General features: G+C 45.3%; 1 protein-coding gene across 3 annotated transcripts in view; it reads left to right on the forward strand.

The window, feature by feature from the left end:
* LOC120420813 (zinc finger protein GLI4) overlaps nt 1–27278 on the forward strand; it is a 90462-nt gene that overhangs the window by 17394 nt on the left and 45790 nt on the right. The window contains exon 1 of one of the 3 annotated variants that reach the window (XM_052708373.1): nt 21866–22024. The exons of 1 other annotated variant lie outside the window; for it this stretch is intronic. In XM_052708373.1, the coding sequence (XP_052564333.1) occupies nt 22008–22024 (17 nt within the window). In that variant the 5' untranslated portion in view covers nt 21866–22007. Of the gene's footprint in view, nt 1–21865; nt 22058–27278 lie in introns of those variants that run through there. One more of the 3 variants, XM_052708375.1, reaches the window with a different exon arrangement.

The raw sequence follows: 27278 nt of genomic DNA on the forward strand, positions 1-27278 counted from the left end.
CCATATGCATTTTCATCACTTTTGAGTTAATGATGCAGTTTGGTTCAAAATCGTGTGCTCTTTCAAAAGAGCCTATATCATCCAGTACTTTGTTCTAGAAATCAGGAGGAAATCCATTTTTTTCACGAAAACTTAACACGTAGCCTTATGTGTGGGACAAACTTCAAATGCGTTTTTCTCAGCTTGCTGTTTTTGCATATGGGACATTTATGCGAACATGGGCAGTATACTACACTGAAAAAATATTATGTTTTCAGTTATGAGCAATGTAATTAGCTTATAACTTCACAAGGATCGGACTTAGGACAATGGTCAATATGGAGACTTTTATGTAAAATTGTCTGGGGAATCGATTCCCACTATCGGCTTTTGAAAATTTTGACGTTTAGAGCACTTTTCAAAAAAACAGTTTCAGTAAATGATTTTTGTATTTTTTTAGGTGAGTTGCTCCATCCTGCATTTTTCGTGAGTCTTTTTGTAACATCTTAGGCTATTTTCACAAAAATTTTGAACGAAAAAAAATCGTGGGCTCACCTTCAAATTTGACTTTTAAACTTAAAAATCAAAAAATCTCATAAAAGTGGCGTGTTTTTTTCTTCCAGTGTATTTTTTCCGGAAAGCCCGTCAAATTTCCTACAAGTTTGTCTTTGACCACTTTTTGATACGATGCAACGGCTTCGAGATACAGCAATATTTAAATTACGAAAACAAAAATATTTAAAACACGTACGCCCTTCTCAAATGTCATTATCGAGTGTAACTGGCTCCATATACACAAAAATGGCTTATATAAGCGTAGGATAACATGTCTACAAAGTTTCATTGAAATCGGAGAGGGTCGAGAAAAAAGTACCTAAAAAATTCCTGTTTTGGGCTGGAATTGCTCTAATTTAATTTCAGAGTTTTTGAATCCAAGCTTAAATTTTTTCAACGTTTTGAATATTATTATCATTTTATTTCTTCCTTTAAAAATCGCAAGCTCATGCACAATGTTAAAAATTAGTTGATAATAAGGATTCACTTAGTTGATATTCCGATTTTTGATATATTTAATAAAAATTGGAGATTGGCCACGGTGGAAACTAAAAAATGTGACCAAAAGAAACCATTTTGGACGAGTGGTTTCGGAAAAACCCGATTTAATCCCACCTGGGGTGAGATAGAGCCTTTCTTACAAAAGGAAGATAACGGCAGTTGAATTTTTTTCAAAGAAATAGCAAAATAAAGAATGGTCCATTCATGAATCAATTCAAAACTCAACATGATTTTTTCATAAAACTGAAAAGCGCTGGTTTTTGCCTCATTTGCCATGGCCGGGTGTAAGCTGTGCTCGCACACAAGCATTTTCGTTTTTTTAAATCAGAACAAATTATTTGTGAGGCAGAGAATTAGCTCACAATTTGCGATGTTCGTAATGTTTTCTGCCTATCGCTAAATTGTTCGTAATCTCTGAGTGTGTTTTTGCACTTTTCAAAATATCAAGAATTAACGAGATTATTCGTTTTTGGATTACACAAAACATACTTCTACCGCACAAAAACCATTTAAATGAAAAAAAAACTTTTTACGAAGAATTTCAGATAGCTTACCAACATTTTCCAAATATATGTTTAAATTTGATGAATAGTTTTAAAATTGAAACTGAAATAATGCTCAAAAACTAAGAGATCAAAACAAGTCACTCAGCAGTGTTACTCTTTCAAAGAAATCGACACTTTTCAAAGAGTATACTAAAGGTTGAATTTTTGAAAAATCTTTGTTGGTGAAAAACGTACCCAGAACAACAGAATTAAGTTTCACTAAAAAGACTGAGGAATTGCAAATTCCATAAAACAAACATTTTGACCCAATTTCATTCCTACTAAAGGAAAGTTTTTGAATGATTTGGCAAAAAATAGCCACTCCAGCCGCATTAAATTTAACCATCGCAGCGAACAAAATAGTATTTTTCCAACACAGGTCAGACCCAGATATACCATAACACCGGTCATTGTATGCTAGCGATGCATAAAACGAACAGCGACCCAAGCAACGTAGCAGCATCTAGAAAAAGGAAAGAATCATCAAAACGGAACAAGTTGAAGAGCACTGCTAGTTGATTCCAAACAAACGCGGCTCGACTAACCTACAGCTTAGCCCTGATCTCCCTTAGGCTCTTTTTTTAATTTGCGAAAATGTCATTTTGGGCGCCCTGGGGCTTCTTGAGGGGGCGCCCTGGGGCCCTGGGGCTTCTTTATCTTTTTCAAGAAGGCGCAGCACAAATCGGCAACTTGGCAAATTTGCAAAATGCTAAGTTTCTCTTGGGCCCTGCTAAGGGCGCCAAATGGTTTAAGGAGGGCGACATTTTTGTTAAAGAACTTGTTAGTCGACGACTAACCTCGACTAACCTACAGCTCAGCCCTGCCCGCGATGTGCGTTGTCACTGGCGCATGGGAAGCTTGGACGCTCACCAAAAATTCGTTCACTCAGAGATCGATCAGAGAATGAGCAAAACAAAAAAGAAATGCAAAAGAATGAGCATGGGGCTTCAGAACGGATAGCTGCTTGCGTCTAGTTTGCGTTCACAGAAGCTTAGCATGGATAATCATGATAGGCGATGTGTGATGAACGAGCAATCGATAAAGCAACTTGCACTAAAAGGGAGTAATCTAGTAGGGGGAGAGGGGGTAATATGCACCTCCTAAGGGAAAACTGTGATTTCTCAACCATTACAGCATTTTTTTTTTTTTTTTTTCATAAAATTATTTTTATTAGGTCCTTTTCGGTACTGGGACCTGGTTAGGACCGAGTCGGCTTTTGTAATTACATTTGACTTAATAATTACAGAGGATCTTGTGTGTAAATCTTGACTTTTTTTTGATAAGGTCCTATAAACAAATGTAAACATTGAGTGTATCCCGCTTACTCCGATGGACTTTGACATAAGGTGTGAAAGGGATACACTCAATGTTTACATTTGTTTATAGGACCTTATCAAAAAAAAGTCAAGAAATGTTAGTGGGAGGGGAGCCGATTACCCGCGGCCTACTCGGGGTTAGTAGGGAAGGGATTGATGTTAAAGACAAGGCGTGGGAAGGGAAGGGGGATTGTGTAGGGGTCTTGGTTGGCTCTGCTGGCCTTTGCGTTTTGTCCTCAGCCGCAACTCAACCATTACAGCATTACTGTGGAAGAATTTTGTTCGATGTTCTCAAACAACTATTATTCTTCGTCATCCAAGTGAAAAAAGTCTTTAAAAACCTCAAAATTGTTCAAAAATATGAAATTTCTAGAAACATTTTTGATTCATTTCAAACGACCATGCGGGGCAAAATGCACCACAACATGGGGCAAAATGCACCGGGTAAAAGCAGTTTTCACTAGTCACCACTAGATGACACCGCTGTTTTTACAAAGGGTTACAGCGGTGCATTTTGCCCCAAACACGCTTTTTGCAGAAAATTTAATAAAAAATGCATTTTTTGATGTTTTTCGACTCATCTATCTACAGAATAATGAAGATTATGGCAAAAACTATATACCTCAACACTTTCAATATCAATAAATGCTTTTTATATTGTCCAAAAATCATAATGAAAGTTCGATGAAAATTAGATGAAAACACAACATGTTAAAGTTTTGCAAATAACTTGAACTGTTTTTATACTGCGATGCTCAAATTTTTCCAGCATGGTTTAGCAATGTTAAGCTTCCAATTTCTATGATTTTTTCCCCGGAAAATTCTTCCAAATACCGAGAAAAGCAGGGGGTGCATTTTGCCCCGGGGGTGCATATTACCCCCTCTCCCCCTATCAAAATTCTGTACGCGCCAGCATCACGCGCCAGCATTGCTCGCGTCTGCATGTGAAGCTCAACTTGACAACTTGTCGACGAGGCGTCGAAAATCGATCGTCCATGATTTTTTGCAGATTTTTCGAATGTATATTTTTATAGAGAAATGATTTGGAAACGAAGCTTGATTTGGCGTCGGAGCCAAAAGCAAACCCTATACCTTTCTTTAGTAAGAAAGGCAAAAATGGAAATTTTCTAAAATCTGAACGGTAAATCCGAATGAGGTCAAATTTGTTTCAGAACATCGAGTATGGTCTAGATTATGATGTGGAGAAAAAAAAATAGATAAAATGCCAAAGGAATAGTTTTGGCATTTGGTGAAAATTGGCTTTTACCTTTTTTAGGGGTTTTTCCCCCTCACAGTGAATTAGTCCAAAAGCTGTAAATCAAGAACCACATTACCGACATGGATGAAAATTTGGGAGGATGTAGGGCTCGAAAAATGCATTTTTTGGGATAAATAAACGATTTCAATACTTCAATTTTCGACCGAATTTTCATTTGAAAACCGCCTGATCAGGCGAAAACACACTCCGAGGCACCTTAAAAAATGGATAATTTCAAATTTGGTATGGAACTGGTTCAGGTTCAGCACATCCCCTTTCAAATGCGCCCAAGAAAGCTTAAATCCATAATGTGGGCTCTGAGAAACCCCCTACCACAAAATTGAGCACTTTTTTACCACACACGGACGTCACGCGTGCTCTTCAGTAAATTGAGCGCCAAAATTCGGATATTGGAGATAGACCAATTCTGTCATTGTCAAACGATCGGGCGTTGAAAATCGATCGTCCATGATTTTTTGCAGATTTTTCGAATGAATATTTCTCGAGAAATGATTTGGGAACGAAGCTTGATTTGGCGTCGGAGCCAAAAGCAAACCCTATACCTTTCTTTAGTAAGAAAGGCAAAAATGGTATTCTCGTGTTATTTACCCCTGCTCGGGCTTACCTTTTTAGAGAAATTTACTCTGTATATAAAGAAAAATCATACAGCTATAACTTTTGAACCAACCGTCTGATCAATACCAAAATTTACTCGAATACAATTCATACCAAATGCTTTCGATCGAGAATGGGCTGGGACTTTGAATTTGATGTTCAGTATATGATTTTGCAGAAATCCAAAAATTTAATAGGAAAAAATAGGGTAATAATAAGACGAAAAACACTAAAATCGTTATATCTCTGGAAATACATTTTGGAAAAGCTTCAAATTTTGGGCCCAAACAGTTTATGGCGCATGTTTTCGAATGGCTTTTTGTTTGAAACTGAATTCTTTAAATTTGATAGTGTTATCTGTAAAATAGTCCAAAAAATACCTCTAAAAATGGCTTTGACCACATTTACTGGTCGAAAATTGTGAATCGAAAAATAAAATGTTCGTCTCCGACCCCACGGCTACAGATCTGGCTTTTAGAAATGGTGGGTTTTACGAGCGGTTTTCCAGTGATGGAAGACACAAATTTTTAAGAGCGGATACAGACATCGGCCATGTATTTCAGAAAAAGAGCTCTCAAAAATCAGACTTTGTGTTCCGGGTTTCGGGCGAAAATTCAATCGAAAGAGCGCATCTAAACCTTCAATTTAGTAATAGGATTTTTTCCTGGGACGAATCCTCGCCGTGCACGATTTTTTTTAGATTTCTGAAAAAAGCGTTTTTCCAAAAGCAAACCTTAAACCTTTCTTTTGTAAGAAAGGCAAAAAGGTTTACGAAAAAGTAATAAAAAAATACACACAGATATTTCTCAAACATTTTTCTCTGAGGTCTCAGATATGTTACTAACCATATTCTTAAAACCAAAACGATAAAATTAGAATTGTATTTCTGATAATAGTCGAAATTCACTCAAATGTTTTTCATATTCAATGCTTTCGTTTTTGAAAACAAAATCTAATTATTTTTGAGAAATTATGATAAATTTTGAAAAATGTAGAAAAAAAACATTTGTTAACAGTTTAAAGGTTTTAATGCAAATAAAGGAGGGCTATTAATTTTACAGTCAAAATTCGACTAGCCGAAGCCTCGATTATCCAAAGTTTCGATTATCCGAAGTTCGAAGGACTTCGGATAATCGAATCAGGAACAAATGAAGTCGGCATGTTTTATTTGCTTGTTTTTAACATCAAATTCGGCATCTGCAACCACATTTTAGTTAAATATGAACAAATCTGGTGTTTTTTTAAAGGTCCAATACACCAAATTTTCAGTTTTTGCTTTTTGGGTGTTTTTTAATACCCCTGACGGTTTCAAAAGCACCCAAAAAGCAAACACTGGAAATTTGGTGTATTGGACCTTTAAAAAAAACACCAGAAATATTTCTTGACCTCCATTTCGGCCGTCACATTGAATCCAAAAATTCTAAATTATTTTATGGTTCTTCAGGGGTCATACTTAAGCTTTACAATCAAAAATAAGACAACAAGATCTAAGGATTTTTGCTGTCCCTATTCAGACTGTAGTCCCGAATCGCCCCAGATGACGGTAATTATTTCTATGTAGCCCCTTAGAGCAGTCCGCTCGGAAATTGCTATTTTCGAAGGTACTTTTTAGCAAAAAACCCAAAAAAATAAGGTGTCTTCGGGAAAGTTTTTCCAAATTTAAAGAAGATATTAGTTCTAAAAATTGGTAAGAACTGGATAGTTTTCGCGCCTTCCATTGGTCAAAAACTGAAACAGTTGCTTTTCTCCATACAATTTGACGATTTTGCCCAAACTTGGTGGTCAGTGGTCAGAAAAAGCTCAAATTTTGGACCTTAGGCTAGTGATGCGTAAATCTTTGATTTCAGGGGATAGCCCCAAGTAAGCCCAGATTTGGACCATCCTAACCAATGTAATGCTAAAAGTACAAGATAAATGAGATGTTACTGAATGGAACAATGTTAAAATCTGCAGCTCAATTTTTAAATATTGGATCCATAATCTACAAAAACTGAGCCCGGCAATGGACAGGCAAATTACTTAGTTTGATCAATCAATTCTTGATTCTCTATCTTACAAATTATTTCTGGGAAGAGAACACACAATCATTGATTCGAGATTTTTTAAGGTAGTACAATTTAAAAAAAATTGGAAAAATTTCGGGGGGGGCTGCAGCCCGGTAGCCCCCCCCCTGGCTACGGGCCTGTCTCTTGGTGAGTTTGAGGTGACCTCTTCAAAATGTCCGATTCTGAGAAGGGATCACCAAAACCGTACCATCTCTACTCCCCCTCTACCTGTACCACGCGGAACCCCACACAAAACAAAACCGAGCACACAACTCATCATCATCAGCAGCCGCATCAAAAGCTGCGCGCAACTTATTACCTCCTCGGAGTCGCTCCATCGGGCGCGAGTGCCCTCGTCAAAACTCACACACCCGGCCAAGTCCCGGGCGCGATTCGGAGCATAATTTTCTTAATGTTATGTTAATAGAAAAACAAATATTTGCCCCCTTCCTGGGCGCCCCCTCTCTACCCCGCTCCATGAACCGGGCCAAGACCTAGAAATTGGAAACTGACCGGTTTGGTCCCACAGCGCTTCAAGGGTCCATCAACGGCTTCTACGCTGCTACCAGCCGAGAATGACAGCTTAAGAGCTTCTCGGCCACCTCATTGTCCGACGGGACGGTTATCAACTCTTAACACACCGGTTGAGGGTGTCCGTTGATTGACTGGGGTCTGTCAGCGAGACGTTTCAATCCGCGCGATCAATTTCGCCGAGGTTTCGAAAGGCCCGAGGATCCCGTTTAAGAGGATTACCCCTAATCAGCACAAGGTTAACGTGGTGCGCAACATATGCACCGAATCTCCCCCGGTCGTGAACCACAAATTAACCATCACCAAATCACCTTTGTCACACACGCGTGAGGCTCGTGCAGCAATCCCCAGAAGCCCCCCCTTTGAAACGCACGGAGATTGATTGATTCGCGTGGAGCCTGTTTAGTCTAATCCGTCGGAGGCCACCGCACAGCGGAGAAAAGCTTCTGCGTGCCAAGTTTAGCCTAGTTTCGGTGATCATTTCTCAAATCTTTTGTTTTGAGTGGTGCCCGGCGGTGCTTCGAGCGAAAATTGAGAGCCCCACCGACCTCAACTATCCCCGCCGCCGTCTCAAGTTTGATAAATTTGACACGAAACTACATTTGCCACCGCACGTAAGAAAACCCGCTGGCCATCATCACGGGTCCACACATGGCTCCGGGGGTCTCCCAGCAGCAGCACTAACACGCGGGAGTTATTAAAGTGACCGCTAGGCTCTCCTAATGACCACCTGACAGGTTGGGACTGTTGGTCAATTGTCGCGGGCACGCGTGAGATTTTCGCCACTTTTCTGTACGCCCGTAGAGTTGTGGCGTTTTGGGGCCTCGATGTTGCGGTTTTTGGGGCGGAAATTACGTCCCATTAGTCATCTCGATGGGCCCCGCCGGGAAATTGTGTTACGACGATTGCCACCGGGCGGTTGAACCCCTTTCGTCACTTGGTTTTTGGGTGAGAAACGGTAGCGAATTTTGCCACCCTTTTGGGCCAATTTGTTTTCAGAAGGGTTCTTCTGTGATTTTTAGGGCAACAACTCAGCGCAAGGTGTCAAAACCCTGACAAAGTCCACCGACAATGCCCAAGCCTCTGTCAATAGACTCTCACCCCATAGCTGAAGAAATCATTCAATCTAGACACTCCATCACCCCGCGCTGACGTCGGATCTCCCGACGATCAATACATCTCCGACCAAGTCCTTGGTCAACGCCGCCACCAATGTTTCCCAGAACTTCACGTCCAGAGCCCTCAACTCGCTTATCGCAACCTCAACGATTTCGCCCTTCACACAGATCCGCCGCCCCGGCGATTACCATAAATTTCACCTGGCGAAAACAATCGCGCAAATATTTTATCGCAAACGCATCTCTCCCGCGAAGATGTCCGCCTGTGTGCAGCGCACATCTTCAACCTCCTCCACCTCCACGAAGTAGGGGAAAGTTTTTTCCGCGGGGTTTCACATTTCACCCAGGTCCGCACATGTGCCGCGAGAGATCCTCCGGGGGAGATTCTTTCGCAGAGGGGTCTTGCGCGCGGTCAAGATTGTGGGCGCGCGATAAGAACCCAAGATTTGTAGCTGGACGGCGCGCGCTGCGGGTGGGGTCCGCGTAAGGGTCCGCTCGTGAGAGGTTCTCCGGGAAGTGCACACACACCCGGACTTCACTCTTAATTTAAAGTCAAATCAATTTAATTTCTTAATTTCTGCTTCTTTGGAGTTTTTGGAGTCCCGCGTGCACCTTGTTCACCTTGGTTGTGTTGCCTCTTGCAAATGAGCCAAATGTTGCAGAAGTTTGGGTCGTTTCACCGAATGTCAATTCATCGAATATCCGGGAATACTACGAACCAAATCGAAACATGGTTAAGTAATGGCTCTGAAAAGACTTTTCGGTAAAATGGACCATTCGGTGAAATGGCCCATTCGGGTAAACGGCCCATTCGGTGCATTGGCATTTTTGGAGAAATTGCTTTTTCGGTGTAATGGGTTTTCGGTGAAACGGTCATTTCGGTGAAACGGTCAATTCGGTGAAACGGCTTTTTCAGAGAACTTGCGTTTTTGACCAAACGTCCATTCGGAGAAACGACCTGTTAAACGGCTCCTTATTTGAAAGATGAAATGAAACAGTTTAAACTTTTCGACGAAACGTCCAACACCCACACTAACGAATCGCCAAAATCACTGCGACGAGTCAAGTGCCTCTGCCGGGCAGTGCCCAAGGAAGCGCAAATTTTTCTCACGCCGAATTCGGCGTCGTCGTCGCGAAGAGGAGCCTTCGCCGTTGAACGTTTTTCAATTAAGGAAAAAGGAAAAGAAGCCTCTCGAGGTGGCCACTTCGGCGGCGGCATCACCGCGCAGAGGTCGAGAATAAAAGCGTCAATTAATTAGGCCATGACCAACAAATTTTAATGGAGTTGGAAGTAGCCACTCGCGCGCGGTTCACTCCGGGGGTCACCGAAGAGGGACACTCTCGGGGTGGAAAAGTGGAAGAGTAAAAGCCCGGCGAATAATCGTTCAATTAAGGCGCACTTTTTTCCGTCGTCGGCGAGATTTATTGACGTTCGATAAAAGTGAACTCTGCGGTAGAATTCCGCCTCAATTAAGGCGGCCCCCGAAAATCAGTGGCTCTCAATTAACATGTCGGCTCAATCTCCCCGAGATGAGATGCACTGCCAAGGCCCTAAGGCCCCCGGAAGCTGCAGTCGCATTGTCTCACGCCGCGATGACTCGCGTTTCACTTGTTCACTTCTGAAGTAGCTACGATATCAATTGAGAACTCCCTCCCGCTGTCTCTATTGGTGCCAATTAACCTGCCCCTATTTGGTGCGGGAGATGCCCTACGAGCTTTGACGAGCTGTCGTAGGCGGTTGAGAAATGATGGTTAATTAAGCCAACTGTCAACATGAGGGATTTAATGTCCCAATTGAGAGGGGTCCAGATTGGAAACGAGATTGTTGATCTGCCGCGATTGGATCGCTTCCAGATAGCATAATTACGGCGAGTTTGAGGCGGCTTGCGTCACTTGGTTTGCGTTGCGGACTTAATTTCGTAGATTTGCTGAATTAGAGATCTCTGAATGTCATGGACTATCGCGGTTCTACATTATCACCCACATGTTAAGTAGTAATCCATTTGATCGCTCATTTGGTCGTTCCTCGAATTTTGCCACCGACAATACATCGTGTTGCTAAGACAGTGTAACTAGTTGAAACTGGTGATACCTGGCTTCGGCAGAGAAGCCAATTACGCCCTGTTCGACAAGTTTGATCAGTTGATCTCGAAACCACTGCAAGTTCAAGTTTGTGATGAGAACAACCCGAATTCCCGATCTCTCCTTCCAAGATATCTTCAACGATATTTTCACGATGTTTCTCCGTGCTGATGAGAGCACTTCCAGACTCCAGCTGTCAGTACGCAAATCCATCAAGCAATTGCTCAACCAATCAAAATACCGTCAAAACTAGATCTGTCAAGCGATCGCGCGCTATCACCTCCAGGTATCGCGCCAACAAGTGAGCAAACATGATCAGAACCACCCATCAACCGCTTCACCAGCGGTGCAGTACGGCAATTCTTGAAGGTCCCCTCATATCAAGATCTACCCTTTTCCCTTACTTTCGTACCTCCAGCTACGAATCAATTATCCCACACTCTGACTACTGGCAACCTCTTCCCAGCAGCGGTGACGACGGGAAGTTGGACCCCAGACGCGATCATTCATGTTTCCTTCTACGCGCCTGGGAGCGACGGATGCTGGAATCTCTCCATAACAAAACATGTTGCGCGCAGTGTATCCACCTCCACCACACACTTGTCGAACGGCAGCAGCCGGTTTAGTCATTTCCACTGGCCCCGGGCGATCGAGGTGCTGGAAACGAAGGTTGCGCTGTGAAGTACGACGAATGATTCCAACCTCAACAACTACAGCCTCGCCGATACCGTCCACCCTCAACAGCGTTGAGTTCGAGATAATGACACCAACCGCGGCGTGGTCAGTTCCAGGAAACGCTCGAAGGAGCATCATTTCTTCAGCCATCGCTTCCCTACCTGTTTCTGTTGCTACAAACCCCCGTCTAGGAAGCGGTACAGAACGCGGACGACACACTACCGACTTGGTCGTAAAACGTTCGGGGCCCCTCACACGGCCATTAGCAACGGCCGATTGTTGATTTTTATACGCCAGATTTAAATCTCTCTTTTTTTATTTCAACCACAAGATTAGAGATGTTTGTCTCTCGAACCCTTCTCCTCCTCCGTATGTCGTGCTGTTGCTGGTCCAGATTCGGACTAGTTCTTCGCGGGAAGAGAGGCGGTGGCCATGGGAATCGCCGACGGAGCGTCCAACCTGAAATTAGTATCGTGAATTAATTAGTCACCGCTGCTGCCGTGCCAAGATCTCGGACTCCTCTTGCTTTATTGATTTCCGATGTCGTCAGCGCTGATAAGCTCTGCGTACGTACTGAACGGTGCGCGCTTCATTTCCGCTTAATTAAGGGTACCTCTTGACTGAGATTGAAGGTGGAGTTTTCTCACCGTTTAGAACTCGTACCGTCGGCGACCTTTTGATTAATTAGCCAAATCCCCATTCGGCGGTGATTGTTGCAACCACAGCGAGCACTCACGGCGAGATTGCTTCATTTTTATAGATGAAGCGGCGGCCGTAAAACCCCGCACGGACTCCACCGTGCGTGTGTGACATCTCCGCGGCAGGGTGAGAAAACCCAATTTAATGGACCCATTTCACGAGAGACCCCTTCAAATAATTAAGTGAAACAATAAAATCGGAGAAACGTCCTCATCGGCGAGGACCAGTAAAGTAACGTTTTAATTATCGTTACCTGGGACAAGATTCGACCGAACCCCCCGAGTTCTTCTCAGGACATAAATTTCAATTGGTGACTGTCGTCATTTCGGTCCCAGGGTCATCGATTCCCTCCTGGGGTGCAGCGCACCCCCCCTCAAGACCGAGGTTCTGCTCGTACGTAAATCTTACGTAAAAAAGGCCTGCTGCTGATGAGTTACACAAACGATTCGGGAAATTCGGCGCGCCTGGGAAAAACGAAAATAATTAACGCCGAGCATTCGGACGGCGCGGCCGGCCGGAGATCAAGCGCCGAAATGTGCTGTATGGATTACTTAATTGGACAAACAAGCGAAAAATTAAGTTGGATCTCTTCCGAGAGAGAAGCGGGGAGGTGGTGGTGGCGTTGATCGCAGATAATCGAGCCCCCGAGGTAGATAAATGAAAGTGATAGAGAGGAAATAAAATTAATTTTTGGGCGCCTTTGGGGAGCTATTTAAAGTTTTGCGGGCTTTTTTCGATTAGGGGAAGTGATTTTCACAATATCTTGTTACATCTTAGCGCTCGATGTTATGAAATACGCGGAATTAGACTGGCGGAGATGAAGTGTAACACGCTGGTATTAGTCTAGCTTAATGCTTGTGAAGGCTACTGAAGGTCTGTCGACTGTTACATCCGATCAATCTTACGTATATGGCAAGGTTGAACCATCAGAACTTCGAGACATCGACTTCAAGGTCATTTGTCATTTGTTGATGCAATGATGTCTACTGAAGTAATACCAACCTTATACATTGACAAAAACTGTTGTTACCAACTTGGTTGATCTTCCAGATCATCACCAATTGGGTACTAAACTGCCCCTGATCGCATAAATGTCCCATATGCATTTTCATCGATTTCGAGTTATTGATGCAGTTTGGTTCAAAATTGTGTGCTCTTTCGAAAGAGCATATAACATCCAGTACTTTGTTCTAGAAATCAGGAGGAAATCCAGTTTGTTCGCGAAAACTTAACACGTAGCCTTATGTATGGGGCAAACTTCAAATGCATTTTTCTCAGCTTGCTGTTTTTGCATATGGGACATTTATGCGAACATGGGCAGCAAAGCCCTATGTCAATTTTTATGTACAACGGTAAAAAACACGCTTAAAAATCATTTCTGATCACTTTTTTTCATTTTAATGCAATTTTTTTTTTGACAAGACAACGTTTTTTCGATGGATCAACTATGGTCCCCTTGGAACGAGCTGTCAAGTAGGAGCTTTTCTGTCAAGAAGGATCGCGAGGTAAATTTTTCAAAATTGATTTAAAAATCCATTTTAAACTTTTTGTGGTCGTACAAAGGGTCATTGTACTCAGAAAAATAAGCTTTATCGCTGTAAACAATAATATCAGCAATCTATGCTTCATTTTAGGACCCAATTGATCATATACCCAACAGTTGTGTGTATTGCGGTCTTCTGAAGCTCAGGCAACGTTTCGAAATCTTTCGTTATCATCTTGGTTGATCCTTGAGATCATCAAGATCTTGGTTTTAGTGTCGCGTTAATCGACTTCCAATTACCGCCACGTTTCACACACCAGCGAATTCCTGAACCCTTCAATCCCAGCGCGCTAACCTCCGCTCACATGACTCACTCGCTTCTTCAGGGCCACTTTCCCAGCGATCTCTCCCCCAGGCCCAAAATCTGAAGAAGCGTCCGAAAACTCGTGAATCACCACTTTGGCACACCAAGTGACTCAAAGGCTGATTGGTTGCGAGCTGAAAAGGTACTTGGTTGAATCGAACCCCGCAAAGGCTCTCAAGGTAGCCGGCTTCTCGTATTTCTTTTATTGATGGACGGTCGCACCGCACCTTCGCGCGCACTTGTTCACACGATTAATGGCAAGCGCTTCGCGCGAGGATCTTCAGGTCGCCGCCGCGCAAGGTTTGCAGGTAGTAAAACCATTTCTTGAAAGGTCTCGGGGTGTCATCAAACGCGGTCGCTAATTAGGAGGTCCTCTTAACGAGGGGTGATAATGTGGCGCGACCTGGTTGAGTCTCCCGCTCGCAAACAATGAGTCCGCAGACCCAAATATGGTCCAAAAACAAACCAGAGCAGCGCCGAGCGTTGCCGAGAAAATAAATAAAAAATCCTCCTCCAATTTTGAATCGAAATTAATATTCATTTAGGGGAGCTCTCACTCTCGGTCTCGAAACGGCCTCGACGGCCAAGATCGAGAGGGGCTACAACAAAAAAAGCTCTCCAAACACACACACACGCTGTTGATGTTGTTATAAATGTTCAAGTGTATAAAATTCCACTTATGTACGTAATATGAGAGCTCCACCCCACACACTGCGTCTCTCGTGCGGCGGTGCTGCGCTCCTTCGAACTTGAACGAGCAGGTCCCGCCGAGAAATGCGAGGGTGGGAAACATTTTTCAGAAGTGGCCACTTTGTGGGATCGGCGATGGACGGCGACGAAGTCGGCGACGGAGAGCCCACGAAAAAAAATCCCAAACACTCCGGAATGCGAGGTGCACAGCGCGCAGTCGTTGGACGAGGAGTTGTGGGTAAGGTAAGGCGGAAGAGGTTGCCTTTGTTGGACCAGCATTTTGGGAAGCTGCGCGACGGTGGGACTCCGGCTTGAGCTATGCTCGACGATGTCGGTTGTTGTTGTTGCTGGTGTTCTCGAGTGCGGGTGAGAGCGAATTAAGCTGCGTGAGGGAGCGATTCAGCTAGCAGGTCGAGTTGGGCACTTCGCGGAACAGGTTGAAAAGGTTCTAGATTTGAAGTCCGAGAATCGATTAGATGACCTGAATTGGAAGTTAAAGATCATGAGATCTAAAGGATCAACGGTGTTCTATACAGAAGATCTCTAGAATCCTACAGTCTACAAAGCTTATGAAGATCTCAAGACACCTAACTGGTTGAACTATAGAAGTTCATCTTCATACTTCAAACAGTCCTATAGTTATCATTTTGATTTGACACCAAGTCACGTGTAACAGATATATCCAAGATTCTGATGCTTTGAAGATTAAATTGACTCGTATTCAGAAGATCTTCTGAATCTTTAGTCTCCAAATCTTCAAAAAAGCAGGTATATCTAAAACGGTGATACCACAGGATCAATCCACAACAATCTCAGCACCATTCCTCCACATCAAACAATAACCCGACAGAACTCTTTCTGCTCCATCCTCGTACCCTCTCTCACACACTCACACACTCGTATATAAATATTTATGTACCCCCAAGAGACGTGGGAATTTTATTCGGGGACCCGGATCGTATTACGCTATCTCTCCCCCGCTCACATGTACGACGATGACCATGCTGGTTCTGATTCTGCTTACTACCGACGATCGCCGTCCCCGTACGATCGCGTTGTCAACTCCGGCGCGTATCTAAATTGACCCATGATTCGCTGGTCTTTCAACTGGCGCGGCTTCCGAACAAATCTCTGTCTGTGTGTAGTCCGAGCCCGGCGTTGACACTCACAGTTGCGATCGCAAGAGGAACCCACACCACGACCGCGCGTACCGAGAGATAAAAGTCAAGTTTAATAACAAACTAATTGAGCGCGACGCGCTCAGACTTCACGGTAGTGGTTCGGGGCTGGTGTGCGCGGGTGACGTCTCGCGTAAAATGATCCGTGCAAAGCTGTGTACATGTGCGGCGGAGAGGGTCGTCGTACAACTACAGCTCGGATCCGAGTGTGGAGTAGCCTACGGTGTATGGCCGTTGGGACTTTTATTAATCAAATAAAAATAAATCAAACAATAAAATTGGACTGGAGAGGAATATCTGCTCCGGGGGTTGCTGATGATCTTTGGAGCATTTGAGAGCAGGTTTAGTTGAACGACCCAAGAGATTTCTGTACTGACATCCGTTACCGTTGATTCTCCCAACCGCCCTCGCTTGGGTTGTACAGAAAAAGCCCAAGTTCCGAACCATAAACGATTACGCGTTCGATTCTTGATCGACCGTACCCCACACCGCGCTCAACCTCAACCATGTAATCCGTTCCATCTGATTCCGCCAATAAAACTACCAACTTTACGACTGCTCCATTTCTGAACCACCCCACAAGCCGGCAGCCCCAATAATAATAAAATCCAATCATTCCTCCAGAGCGCAGCTGAAGGATTCCGGCCTCCTCTCTCGCCCTTCAAGGTGCAGCTGGGGTTCAAAAAATTGCAACATAATTTCCCGGCTCCCTTCGAGTGCCGACCATCCCGGCCAGGTGTCCGTTGCACTCTCACTTGTGCAGGGTTGACCACCGCGCTACTGGATGCTGCTACCTGTGACTTGCACTTTGCGCACAGCTTCCCCTCCACAGCAGATCCAGTCGAACAAATAATATGCTAATAAGGCTATCATTAAGCGGTTCATTTTTCCTGAGCCCACGGGCGCGACTACTGCAGAGAGCCGGGTCTATGAATGAATACGCGACTTCGGAAGCAGTGCCGGATAGTGGTGGTCGTCGTGAACTCAGCTGCCGTTGCCGTTGCACTTAAATCGGTAGGGGTAATTTATGTAAATGATGTCTTTCTTATCGGTGTTGCTGCTGAGCTGTACACGTGTGCGCTGGCGATAAGTGTGAGTGTGAAGCGCTCGACGAGCGCCACCACACAGCCCGGTGTACCGCTGAACTAAAGGTGCTGATTGGTTAATTAATCCTGCCTGGAGAATCGCACTCGTGGTGTGCAGCTGCATCAAGGTGTGGAGGACGTGGGGGAAAATCGAAGATTTAATGGTAGATTTCCGATAATTGAACAGTCAGTGTCGTCTACGGACCCGCGTGTGTGTGGGGTGTTAGGTATGGAAATTACGGGCCGCGCGCCCGCGATAACCTGGACGACGACAACGCAAATTACGTGCGGATAAAGTGGTTCTTCAGATTAGCACCCGCGTGGACGGTTAGGCTAATGAAGGCATCAACAGGTTGGGCGCACATCGGGTAAATTGATATCTGGCCATTGGCCTTAATGCAGAAAGCCATTAGCTTCCGGAGGGAGTCCCGCAATAGCTGCGTTCTCAATACCCTGTAGGCAAGTGTGTTCGTTAACTCGGGTCACCCGAGCTATTGAGGCCTCGTCAAAGCGATTGACACACGTATTGTCGGCTGTAATTGGAAAGTGGAGACGATCGCCGTGGAGGAGGTCCACTACTGCATGCCCTGCAAATCAGTTTTCTTTCACTAGCGATTACCTCATTTATCACAAGCTGACTTCCACGTCACAATCCAACTGGTTTAATACCAACAAAGCCAGATTAGTCCCGACTTGCGAGGTTGGCCCAGTCCAAAAAAATGCGTTACTGACGAGCCCATATTTCACCCGCGGAACTGTTACCGCGTCGGATAACGCAACCTTCTCATTACCGTGAGTACCGTCCCGAAAACAAACAACCTCCCCGAGAGTTTCCAACCTAATTTGCACATTCTACCGGGTACGCAGATCGTATCGACTCCGCGATAAGAACCCCGCCCCGCCCGTCGAAACTCCACGCAGTGATTAATCTTGACGGTTTGCAAATATTCACACAACTTCAAACAAAGCCCACCGCGAAGCGGAAAAATGGTCATCATCAGTCAGGTCCCCCCCCCCCCCCTAATTCGGTGGGGAAAAACTCACACCCACGATAACCCTCAATCGCGTGCTCGGGTGCCATTTGGGGAACACGCAGTGGCGGCAGCACCCAACAACGAAAAAGATGAATAATTCCCACTACTTTACGATGATTGCCACTAACAGGTGACAGGCGGCCAAGCCGCGCGGGAAATCGATCCGCGGGCCGAAAATGGCAAATTGATGAGCGTCGTAAAAATTCCAATCGCCTTTCTACGCGGAGAGAGATTGGAGGACTTCATTTCGGTGAGGATCGCTGCGCGATCTTTGATGGATGGGGCAAGGTCGAGCGAACGTCAGTGACGGGACTGTAGAGATTCCGGCGCTATCGAAGTGGTCATTTTGGGTTAAAAGATCACTCATGGATACAAGATCATGCCCATGATCACTCCAAGGAAGTCTAAGATATTGTTTTATGAATCATGTTTTCGGTATTCGGAAACCCTGAACGCTCTAAATTTAAGATCGTAGTCATGATCACTTCGATCTAGTCCAAGATTTTGTCTGAAGAATCATGTTTTCGGTATTCAGGACTAATCTCTCTCCAAGATACAAGGTCATCCATGCTCAAGGTAGTCCAAGATACTGTTTCCGATTGTCCCAAACCAAAAATTGTATCCTACACCCAAAACTGGCAGCGCTAGTCCGAGAGAATGATGGTCTCGAGTCGAGAGAATAGTGGTACCATTCACGGACGCAGAGAACACAGCTCGAGATGGGCGATAGAACTATTCTCTCGAGGTTCATTTGCAAAAAAAGTTCATCCGTCAAACAAAAAACCAAAAGTGTCGACAACGGGAATCGAACCAGAGACCTTTGACAAACCAATCCAATGACTTAACTGCCTCGGCCACCACAGCTTGGTGACCATGGAGAAGTCAGAAGTGGATGTGTGACACTTGTTGGAGATTTATTGATTCAACTAACGAATGAACTCATTTGTTATGATGGTGTGAGTTGGTACCATTATTCTATCGATTTTGGCACTGAGCCCTCAATAAATTTTGAGAGAACGATTATCTCGATTCTGAATTTTGGGTGTAATAACTCAGAGTTTCTGCTTCAAAATATGTGTTAGTTGTTCCGGATCCAAATCATTTCTAGACCCAAGATCGCGCCAGCCCAAGATCTTAGATCATCTTTGTGCTAGCTGCAGTAACAGTGACGGGACTGTAGAGATTCCGGCGCTATCGAAGTGGTCATTGCGGGTCATTTAAGATCACTTGTCGGTCCAAGATCGCTCCTAGATACAAGATCATTTCCATGATCACTCCAAGGTAGTCAAAGATACTGTTTTTCGAATCTTGTTTTCGGAATTCAGGGTCAAAGTGGCTTCAAGATCTAAAATCATAACCATGAACACTTCAAGCTAGTCCAAGATATTGTTTAAAGAATCATGTTTTTGGTATTCAGTATCATGTATCATGTATCTAGTATCATGTTTTCAGTATTCGGAATCTGTTTCAAAGTCATGTTTTTGCTGTTCCGGATCGAAATCACTCCTAGACCCAAGATCGCGCCAAGGTAGCTCCAGATCTTAGATCATCTTTGTGTTAACTGCACCCAATCCAACACCACCGAATCTTCTTCTCACGCGGCATAGTCCAGGGTCGGCCGAGCGTCATCGTACGTCGACTACTTGCGCCAACTGATGGGTTCAGAAGGACTTTGCCGCACTCTCTCGGATATGCATTAAGCTTAAAACACGCAGAAGGACGATCCGCGGTGAGGTTCTATCATTCCGGCCAGATACAATTAATAAAAAAAAACACACTTAGATTTCAATCAGCAGCTACTCCGCGGTCCGAGGGGTACGAATCGTGCCAATTTCGGCTGATTCATCTTTGTTCTTTTGCGCGCAGGTAGACTACCTGGTTTAAGCTACCCCAACTCTGTGTATATGGTATTAAAGAGGAAAAATAACGCCGAAAAGAGCCACACAAAAACAACCGCCAAGGACGGTTTTTGGCGGTGCGCGGGTGGAAGATCGCCCGCCAAATACCCGTGCGGCTAAAAATTTCGAGCATATACACTTAATTAATTAAGAGATGGAAGAAGGAGCGAACCCCGGCGACGGCGGGTGTGTACAGGGAACGAACGAAAACATAAAATTAATTGTTTTTCTTTTTTGTGGCTCCGTTCAGCGTTTTTAATTATTTCTGTATTTTTGTGGGCTCGATCCCGGGCTCATATGTGTGTGTGTGTTGGAGAGTTTGGTGCGCTAGTTAGACTGTTTATTGGACGGGCGGTAGCCGAAAGCGGGCTATTTAACCCGTTTGAACGGTGTGGTTGGCTATTGTGGTTGATTAATAGGAAAAAGCAAATCATTCAATGGGTTAGTTTTCAGAGCTGGGACTAACTGGTGCTCTGATCAGTCATCATCAAGTCCTTTTTTAAACACTTTGTTAAACAAATGTCAGGAAGGCAAATCATGTAACCGGCTAGCTGCGACTAACTGTACCACTCCAAAATGAACGAATCCCAAAGCGTCAGTCGACTACCAATCACTCCCATGTACTCCCGATAATCCCACGATCCCAGAGCTCCACTCCACCAACCAGTTCCCGCTACGCGTCGCTGCGTTGACGCCGCCGCCGTCCTCATGGAAATCAATAAATTAATCTGATTTCAGCTGTCAACATCCGTTAAATTAGCGCGCGAGCACGCTCTCACCCTTCTCCAGCCGGCGCACTTGCAGCAACTCTGAGTACATCTACATAGTGTATCAACTGCGCGCGGAACAGGTTCACTGTACCAACGCCAGACTCCACCGAGAGAGAGAGAGAGACTGCGGGGAGAGCATATGTATGAGATAAAGCTGCGGGCGCGCGCGCGACTTGGACACTTTTATGCAACTAGTCGAGGGGGCCCCTAAGTGCATGTAGACCACTGGGGGGTGACGAAGAAGGTCGCGTCGCGCAGCTTGTAAACTGATCCGGCTAATAATGTCATTCAATTCAATTTACTTTGTGGTCGCGCGGAGATTTGTGCGTTTAGCGAGTTGATTTGCTGTAATTTTATGTAGAACTCGTCGCGACAGCGGCGGTGCCGCAGGGTTCACTCCCGGAGACCATCGAAAGCAATTATCATTTCGATTAGGCAACGCGAGGAATCGCTCGGATTCTAGTGCAGGGCTTGCAGTGTGAACGACATCTAGACCGTCATCCGTATTAATAATGCGCGCAGCTACGCTAGCGCAACGGCGACGATCTCCGCGCACACAACAATTTAATATTAATTTTCCCTCCGTCCGAACGTCGTCACCCCGGACCCGTCGAAGCTAATAAACCTGTTTCCGACGAGTTGCTGCCGCTTGCAAGATCAAGTGAATCTCCTCTCCATCGCGATCGTAGTCCTGCTGCCGGGGTTGAAACGTTGCCCGGCAGCTGTCTACCAGCCGTTGAGTCCCCGCAGCGACTACATCCCTGACTTGAGCAGGTTGCTCGAGACCGCAGAGTCTGCGGTTAGCGATCGGTTGCGTAGCTGCTGCTACTTTGAAGAATTCTGTCCCCTCGATCGTAGGGGGTGTACACCAGACCCGACTGCTGCTGGCAAGTCTGCACAGCGATATCGCGTGTGCATTCTTCGGAGGCTGGCCAGGTAGTCCGGATTGTGCAACCGCGTCACGTTGCGCGGGCAGGCAGGGTTTGGCGCGATCGCGTTTGTCACTCGACTTGATACAGTTTTTTTTTCTTCTGTTGTTGCTGCTATTATGGCTGGTTATGCTACAGGTTGTGTGTGGACACACGGCGCAGCGACAGGTGGAAATGACAAATATGAACGCGAGGAAGAAGGTGTGTTTGGACCAGTTTCGTGAGGGTATGGGCACAAAGGGGTCCCCGGAGATCGCGGTTAAATAATTATTTTTTGCCATGTCTAGTTTCGCAGCAACAGCTACAGCTCTTTCTGAGCAGGTTGACCTCCAGATGTACTGAATTTACGTCGGTTGAAGATGTTGAATCTGACCCGACCTTTTCAAGAACAAAATTTGTTAAAACGATCACACGATCACCAACGCACTACTTTTATCAGCACTCACACTTCGCCACGATCACACCGCCTACAAAAACAGATCACCCCCACAAACACTAACGCACGCGATCGCGTGCGGGGCATTGTTCTCGATCGGCAAGATCGGGTGCTAACGGTTCTTCGTTGACAGCTTTAAAGATTGCTGAAAAGTGTAGATTTTTGGTTCTGTTTGTAGTGTTTTTGCTGGTGAATCTTAGGTTGATGATCCGGATTACGAAATGTTGCACATAAACAGGTGATTTTACGCGATCTTCGACGTCGGAGTGAGGTTATAAACATTCCATTGACATCAATTAGGGGGAGTTAATCCCTAGCTAAAGCGGTCCCCAAATGTTCAACAACCATTAGCCGAACCAAAAACAAAAGCTTATACTAATTAGCTAATGAAATTTCTCTTCTCTTTCTATCTCTTCCAGGTAAGCCTCGATCGCCAAACTCCGAACCGCCCGACATGAAACGAATCTTCCCGCGCTCTGGTAAATTATGTATGCAAAATTGTACCCCACACACACAGCTCTGAGCTAATCGAGCATGCTTTTCTGAAGATTGGGACCGGAATCTGGTCTAGACTTGATCCCCCGCTTGTGACCTCGATTTCCGATGGGATTCTCGCAGGACTAAACCGGGTACAGAAAAAACGAGTTCATTAATGAATTCAGCGGTCCCTTACCGCAACACTCTGTGCTAACCCTTGGCTCATCAACGCATTGCCCAACTGACAGCTGGAGGTCGCTGACAACACCGATCGTGCAGATCATGCAGATTTTCCAAACACCATTGCGCAATCAGCGATTCGTCAAGGGATTGCAGCGAACTTCGCTGCTGCCGCCGCCGCCCTGTCCAACAGGTGTTTGATTAATCGAACAGATTATTTGCGTTGTGCTCTGCTTTGGCGGCGGCGACGACCTGCCGCCCGTCGAGGGCAGCAAATTAGGCTTCTCCGTTGCCGTTGGACCCTCCCTCCCCGGGGGCATTTGGCCACCAATTTTCGGCAGCGCAAAACAAACTCCTAATCGTTGGTGGTTTTTTTCGACTTCTTCGTCAGCTGCTACCACCGCTGTCGTGGTTTAGGCCATCAAAATTTGTGGGGGGAGGGCACATTTTCGTCGCGCACAAAAAAGCAGGGGAGGCTCCTTTTGAGTGAGCTGAGTTGAGGTGGGCCTACCTGCGGTTCGGTGTTTCAAGGATTTTCGCCCGGGGTGGTTTGATTGCCACCCCGCGAAACAGGTTCAATTATTGCAGTGTCATAAGTGAGAAGGTGCTGCGAGGTGGCTCAAAGTTGGCTGTTTGGTGCAGGTAGAATTTGAGCTCAAAATTACAAGAAAAGTTAAGATCTTTGAACTGTCAAACCAAAGGTCAATGTTCTCACAGCGATCGCGATTTGACTTGGCGACTTACGACTAACTCTTATTGGATGCAGCAATTCCACTTCAAGGTTACAGCATCCAATAACTGTTCAATTTCCATACAATCTCCTTCATGCATGTCAAAGTCACCGTCGCCATCGTCACCCCTTGAGTCACAGATTCCGAGCACGTGCTTTTCGGCTAGATTCCAATCTCCAGACCTAACCATTCATCCACTTCTTGGCCAGCACCGAAAAAAGGCACAACTTTCCCACACTCTTTCTCGCTTTCGGTACCCCATCACCGAAATTGAATGGTGGGGGGAGAACCAGGGTGGCCACCCACCTCTCTCCCCCGACGACAATGCGACACAGCATCCCACCCACCCGCAAGGGGGCGTCCCACCGCTCCTCGCCCCCAAGCTTTATAATGTGGCGACATAATTTCTAGCAGAGTTTTATGTGCTGCTGCCGCTGGAAGCTTCTTCGATGGGGTTCGTTCGCAGAATCGGTTGCTGGTGTCGAGCTGATGGGCCTCGGAAATCACGCAGATCACGCAGATACGCGCCTGACGCATGGTCTTGGCCGGACCACCGGACTGCCTATTGTGATGCTTAATTTGAATTTATTATCCAGTGGTGGTGCTGCTGTCGATGCTGACTTGGTGCCATTGTAGGGCTCGTTTTTGTCACACACTTTGACCAGCACAGGCAAGCGGACTTCGCAGTTAACCAGCTTTTGCGCTGATGTTCGCGCCGCGAACTCCGCGTCCACTTGTCTGTGCCAGCAGAATCCGCCCTCGGGGGAGGCAGCTCCCGGGCGTGATGTCTGTGTCGATAACCGCAGCGAATCATCGGTCACAACCGCCGGAGAGAGGCGCTTTTTTACGGCCATTCGTCATCCGTCGTCAGGACGCGCGTGATGGTGCGATGCTGATGAAGTTTTTGATGATGCTGCGTGCGTGCGGCCGTTACGAGGGGGGGGAGAGGGGTCCACACCAAGTGGATTGATTTTTTTATTCGGAGCCTGGTCGACACCACGTTTAATTCCATATAAAGCCAATACATCACCAGCGCTGGTTGGGGACTGCGGTACTCCTATCTAGGCAGACCCATCGCCTGGACCTGCTAGTCAGTCAGCGGACATCCAGCGGACTCTATGGAAGTGCCAAAATCTATGATTTATGGCGGGTTTAACACTATTTATAGTGATTTGTTCTGTGCCGGGGTGCGCTGGGCCGTGGGGAGGGTCGTCGATAGTGCCACACTCTGCGGGGATTATTGCCTTTATTGGAGATATGCACTCATGGTTTTGGGCCAGGGTATGGTTTTGAATAGAAATGGGCTCCGGAATCAATCGGGTTGAAAGCTGTAAAATTTCCGCGCCAAAGTCTGTGTTGGTTTATCTGATTATGGCGATGATAGATGTGACAGATGCCTGGTAGAGTCTAACAGGTTTTGGGTGAAAGCCCTTGATTCTTTTCATTTTTGTACTAAATTGTAGAAAAACATGGTTAGTTTGACGTATTTTGATTGACTGAAAATACGCAGGTTGAGAGGATAAGAGTAGATCTGAGCGATGATTAAAGAAAAACATCAGTGATTGTTTCACGATAGTTTCAGGAGAAATTTTGATTTTCTAATATATTCACACGAAAAATGTCAAATAGGTGGCTAAATCCGTGGATGTAAACAAGCTCTCTCACTCAACGTGAAATATCACTAAAGCAAGTGGGTTAGATTATTTGTTTACATCTAAAGTTTCCCCCTTTTGAAAAGTTACTGCGGAAACGTGCTGTCATTTTTAGTACACGCCAATGTTAGTAAACAATATGTAAAAACAGTACACTGAAATCACGATTGTTTGACAGCAATTGTTGTGAAACGAACGGGACCATTTTTTTAGTTTTACACCCTCTTTACACAAAGCTTACACTAACTACCAGATTTTTGGTTTGACAGTAAGTGTGAGTCCCATGTAAAAAATGACAGGACGTCACTTTTTAGTTTGACTCTGTCAAACCAACTAAAAAGTGTCAAACAAAAAATCTACCAGTTTGCTCAACATCGAGCAATATCGGCCCAACAAGTTGAGCTCTCAAATGTTTCTTAACGGAGGATATGTTGCTTGACTTTATTTGTATATGTTAATGCTAAATATGTCAAACAAGCGGAGTTTTACAGCATCCACATTTAAAATTGACATGTCAACATTGAAAACAGTTAATTGGACTGGCCAAAAACATCGTCCCAAACTGATATTTTAATTCCTAAATTGCACCCCTACAAGGTTCCGCACTGATCGATTTCGGTAGATCAAACAAGCCCCGGTGACATTCGTCTATTGTGTAGCCAGGGAGTGGCCCCAAGCTCTACATTTCACCACCACCGGTGGAAAGTCCCAAAAAAAGCGAAACATTTTTACAACATTGGCAAATAAAAATTCTCCTCGGGACATAAAAATCGGCACTTTATTGCATAATTCCTCAACCCGTCAGATGACTCACTCAAAACCTCGCCAAAGCATAAACTCACTCGCCGATCATACCGGTACGGAAATGGTCGAGGGAGGGGGGTCTTTCACCTGTACCACAATCTCTGCGCGGTCAACTGTCCGGTCAGATCCATAAAATCATACACATAAATAACTTGTCTCTCCCACAACCGGTCAAGATGTAGATATCTCCCCCCGGCAAGCTCTTCTAATCGTAAAAATCCAAACAACACAATCCGGAGTGTGCAGGGAGACCCGGCTCTTTCTTCGGAGACTATCGAAGAGTTGTATGCTTTTATGCTCTCTCCGGATGACAAAAAAGAATATTCACCTGCCTAACGGAAACAATAGATTAATCAAGCGGAGAGGGAGAAGGGGCGCAGGTTGACCGTGTAGTCGTGTGTGAGTGACCCGCAAGAAACGCACATAAATTAAATATCCATGTAATTAATAAAGGAACGAGCGAAACGGACTCCGAGTCGAACCCGAATCTTCAATGATTATCCAAAACATAAATTTTTATTAAAACGCAATAAATATGCTAATCCACCGCGCGCAAAGCCGGGTAGGAGCAGGAGGGCTTAGAGACCTCTCTGGAGCCACCACCGCTGAAGCGGACAGGGAGAGAAAACCGTAAAACAACACGCGCAAAACAAAACGAAACAACAATAAACACAGAGGTCGAGGGAAGACGCGCGGGGTACAAACAGGTACATTCCGTACCGTTTTGCCGAGGAAGATGCTCTTCTCGGGGGATCTTCTCCCCGGGAAGAGGGGCAGAGAACACGCTTTGATAATCATCGCAGAAGCCTCTCTCGCGCGGTGCGGTAAACTTCCAAAGATCGAATCTCCCACACCGATGAACACCTACACCTTGACCCGCGAGGAAGCCTGAGCAAAAAGCGCAACGAGAGAACATCGCATGTTGTTCAGGTATCGGCTAATCAACGCGCGAAGGAGAAGGCGAAGAGGAATCGACCCCGAAAGCCACAAAAAACGAGCCGGGTTCGGGTGTCTGTGTGCGGGTGGACACGAACAGGGGGTCAGCGGATAGATGAGAATCTACACCCCGCGCGGCGTTGAGTGGAGAAGAAAAACAAAAATCAACAAAACGTCTATCTTCCAATACCTGTGGAGTTTTGGAAGAGGCTAAAAGGAGGACGAAGAAGCGAACACAAATCGACCGCGTGCGCGCGGGTTCCCTCGAAAACATAGAAACATTTAAATTTTATCGAATAATAATATATTAATTTTTTGAAGAAGCAGACCTTCTTCGCCGGGTAGATTCAACGGGCGCGATACAGACAGACGCAGTCAGGTTGACCAGTTCCCACAGTGAGGCTAGAGGGGCGCTCTCTTCGTACACCGAAGAGAAGGTCTCCGATGATGGTTTGATGCTTTTATGATGGAAGAGGTCGCTTCTCGATAATAGCTAGTGATGGCCACATGTGGCTCATTGCATTCCATTGGCTTCCAAAGGACCTGTTGATCAGCTCGTAGGAGGGTCATTACAGAGTTCTGTAAGCATTGTCGCGTTAGATCATCATTAGTCGATCTAAATATGGAGTAACTTAATCCAAATCACTGACCTCCTTGCCGTTTGATCTCCCAGGTTACGATACCGAGCATCCTGTTGTAACTTGACCTGAAA

This window comes from Culex pipiens, chromosome 2 (genome assembly GCF_016801865.2).
Source record: "Culex pipiens pallens isolate TS chromosome 2, TS_CPP_V2, whole genome shotgun sequence".
NCBI lineage: Eukaryota > Metazoa > Arthropoda > Insecta > Diptera > Culicidae > Culex > Culex pipiens.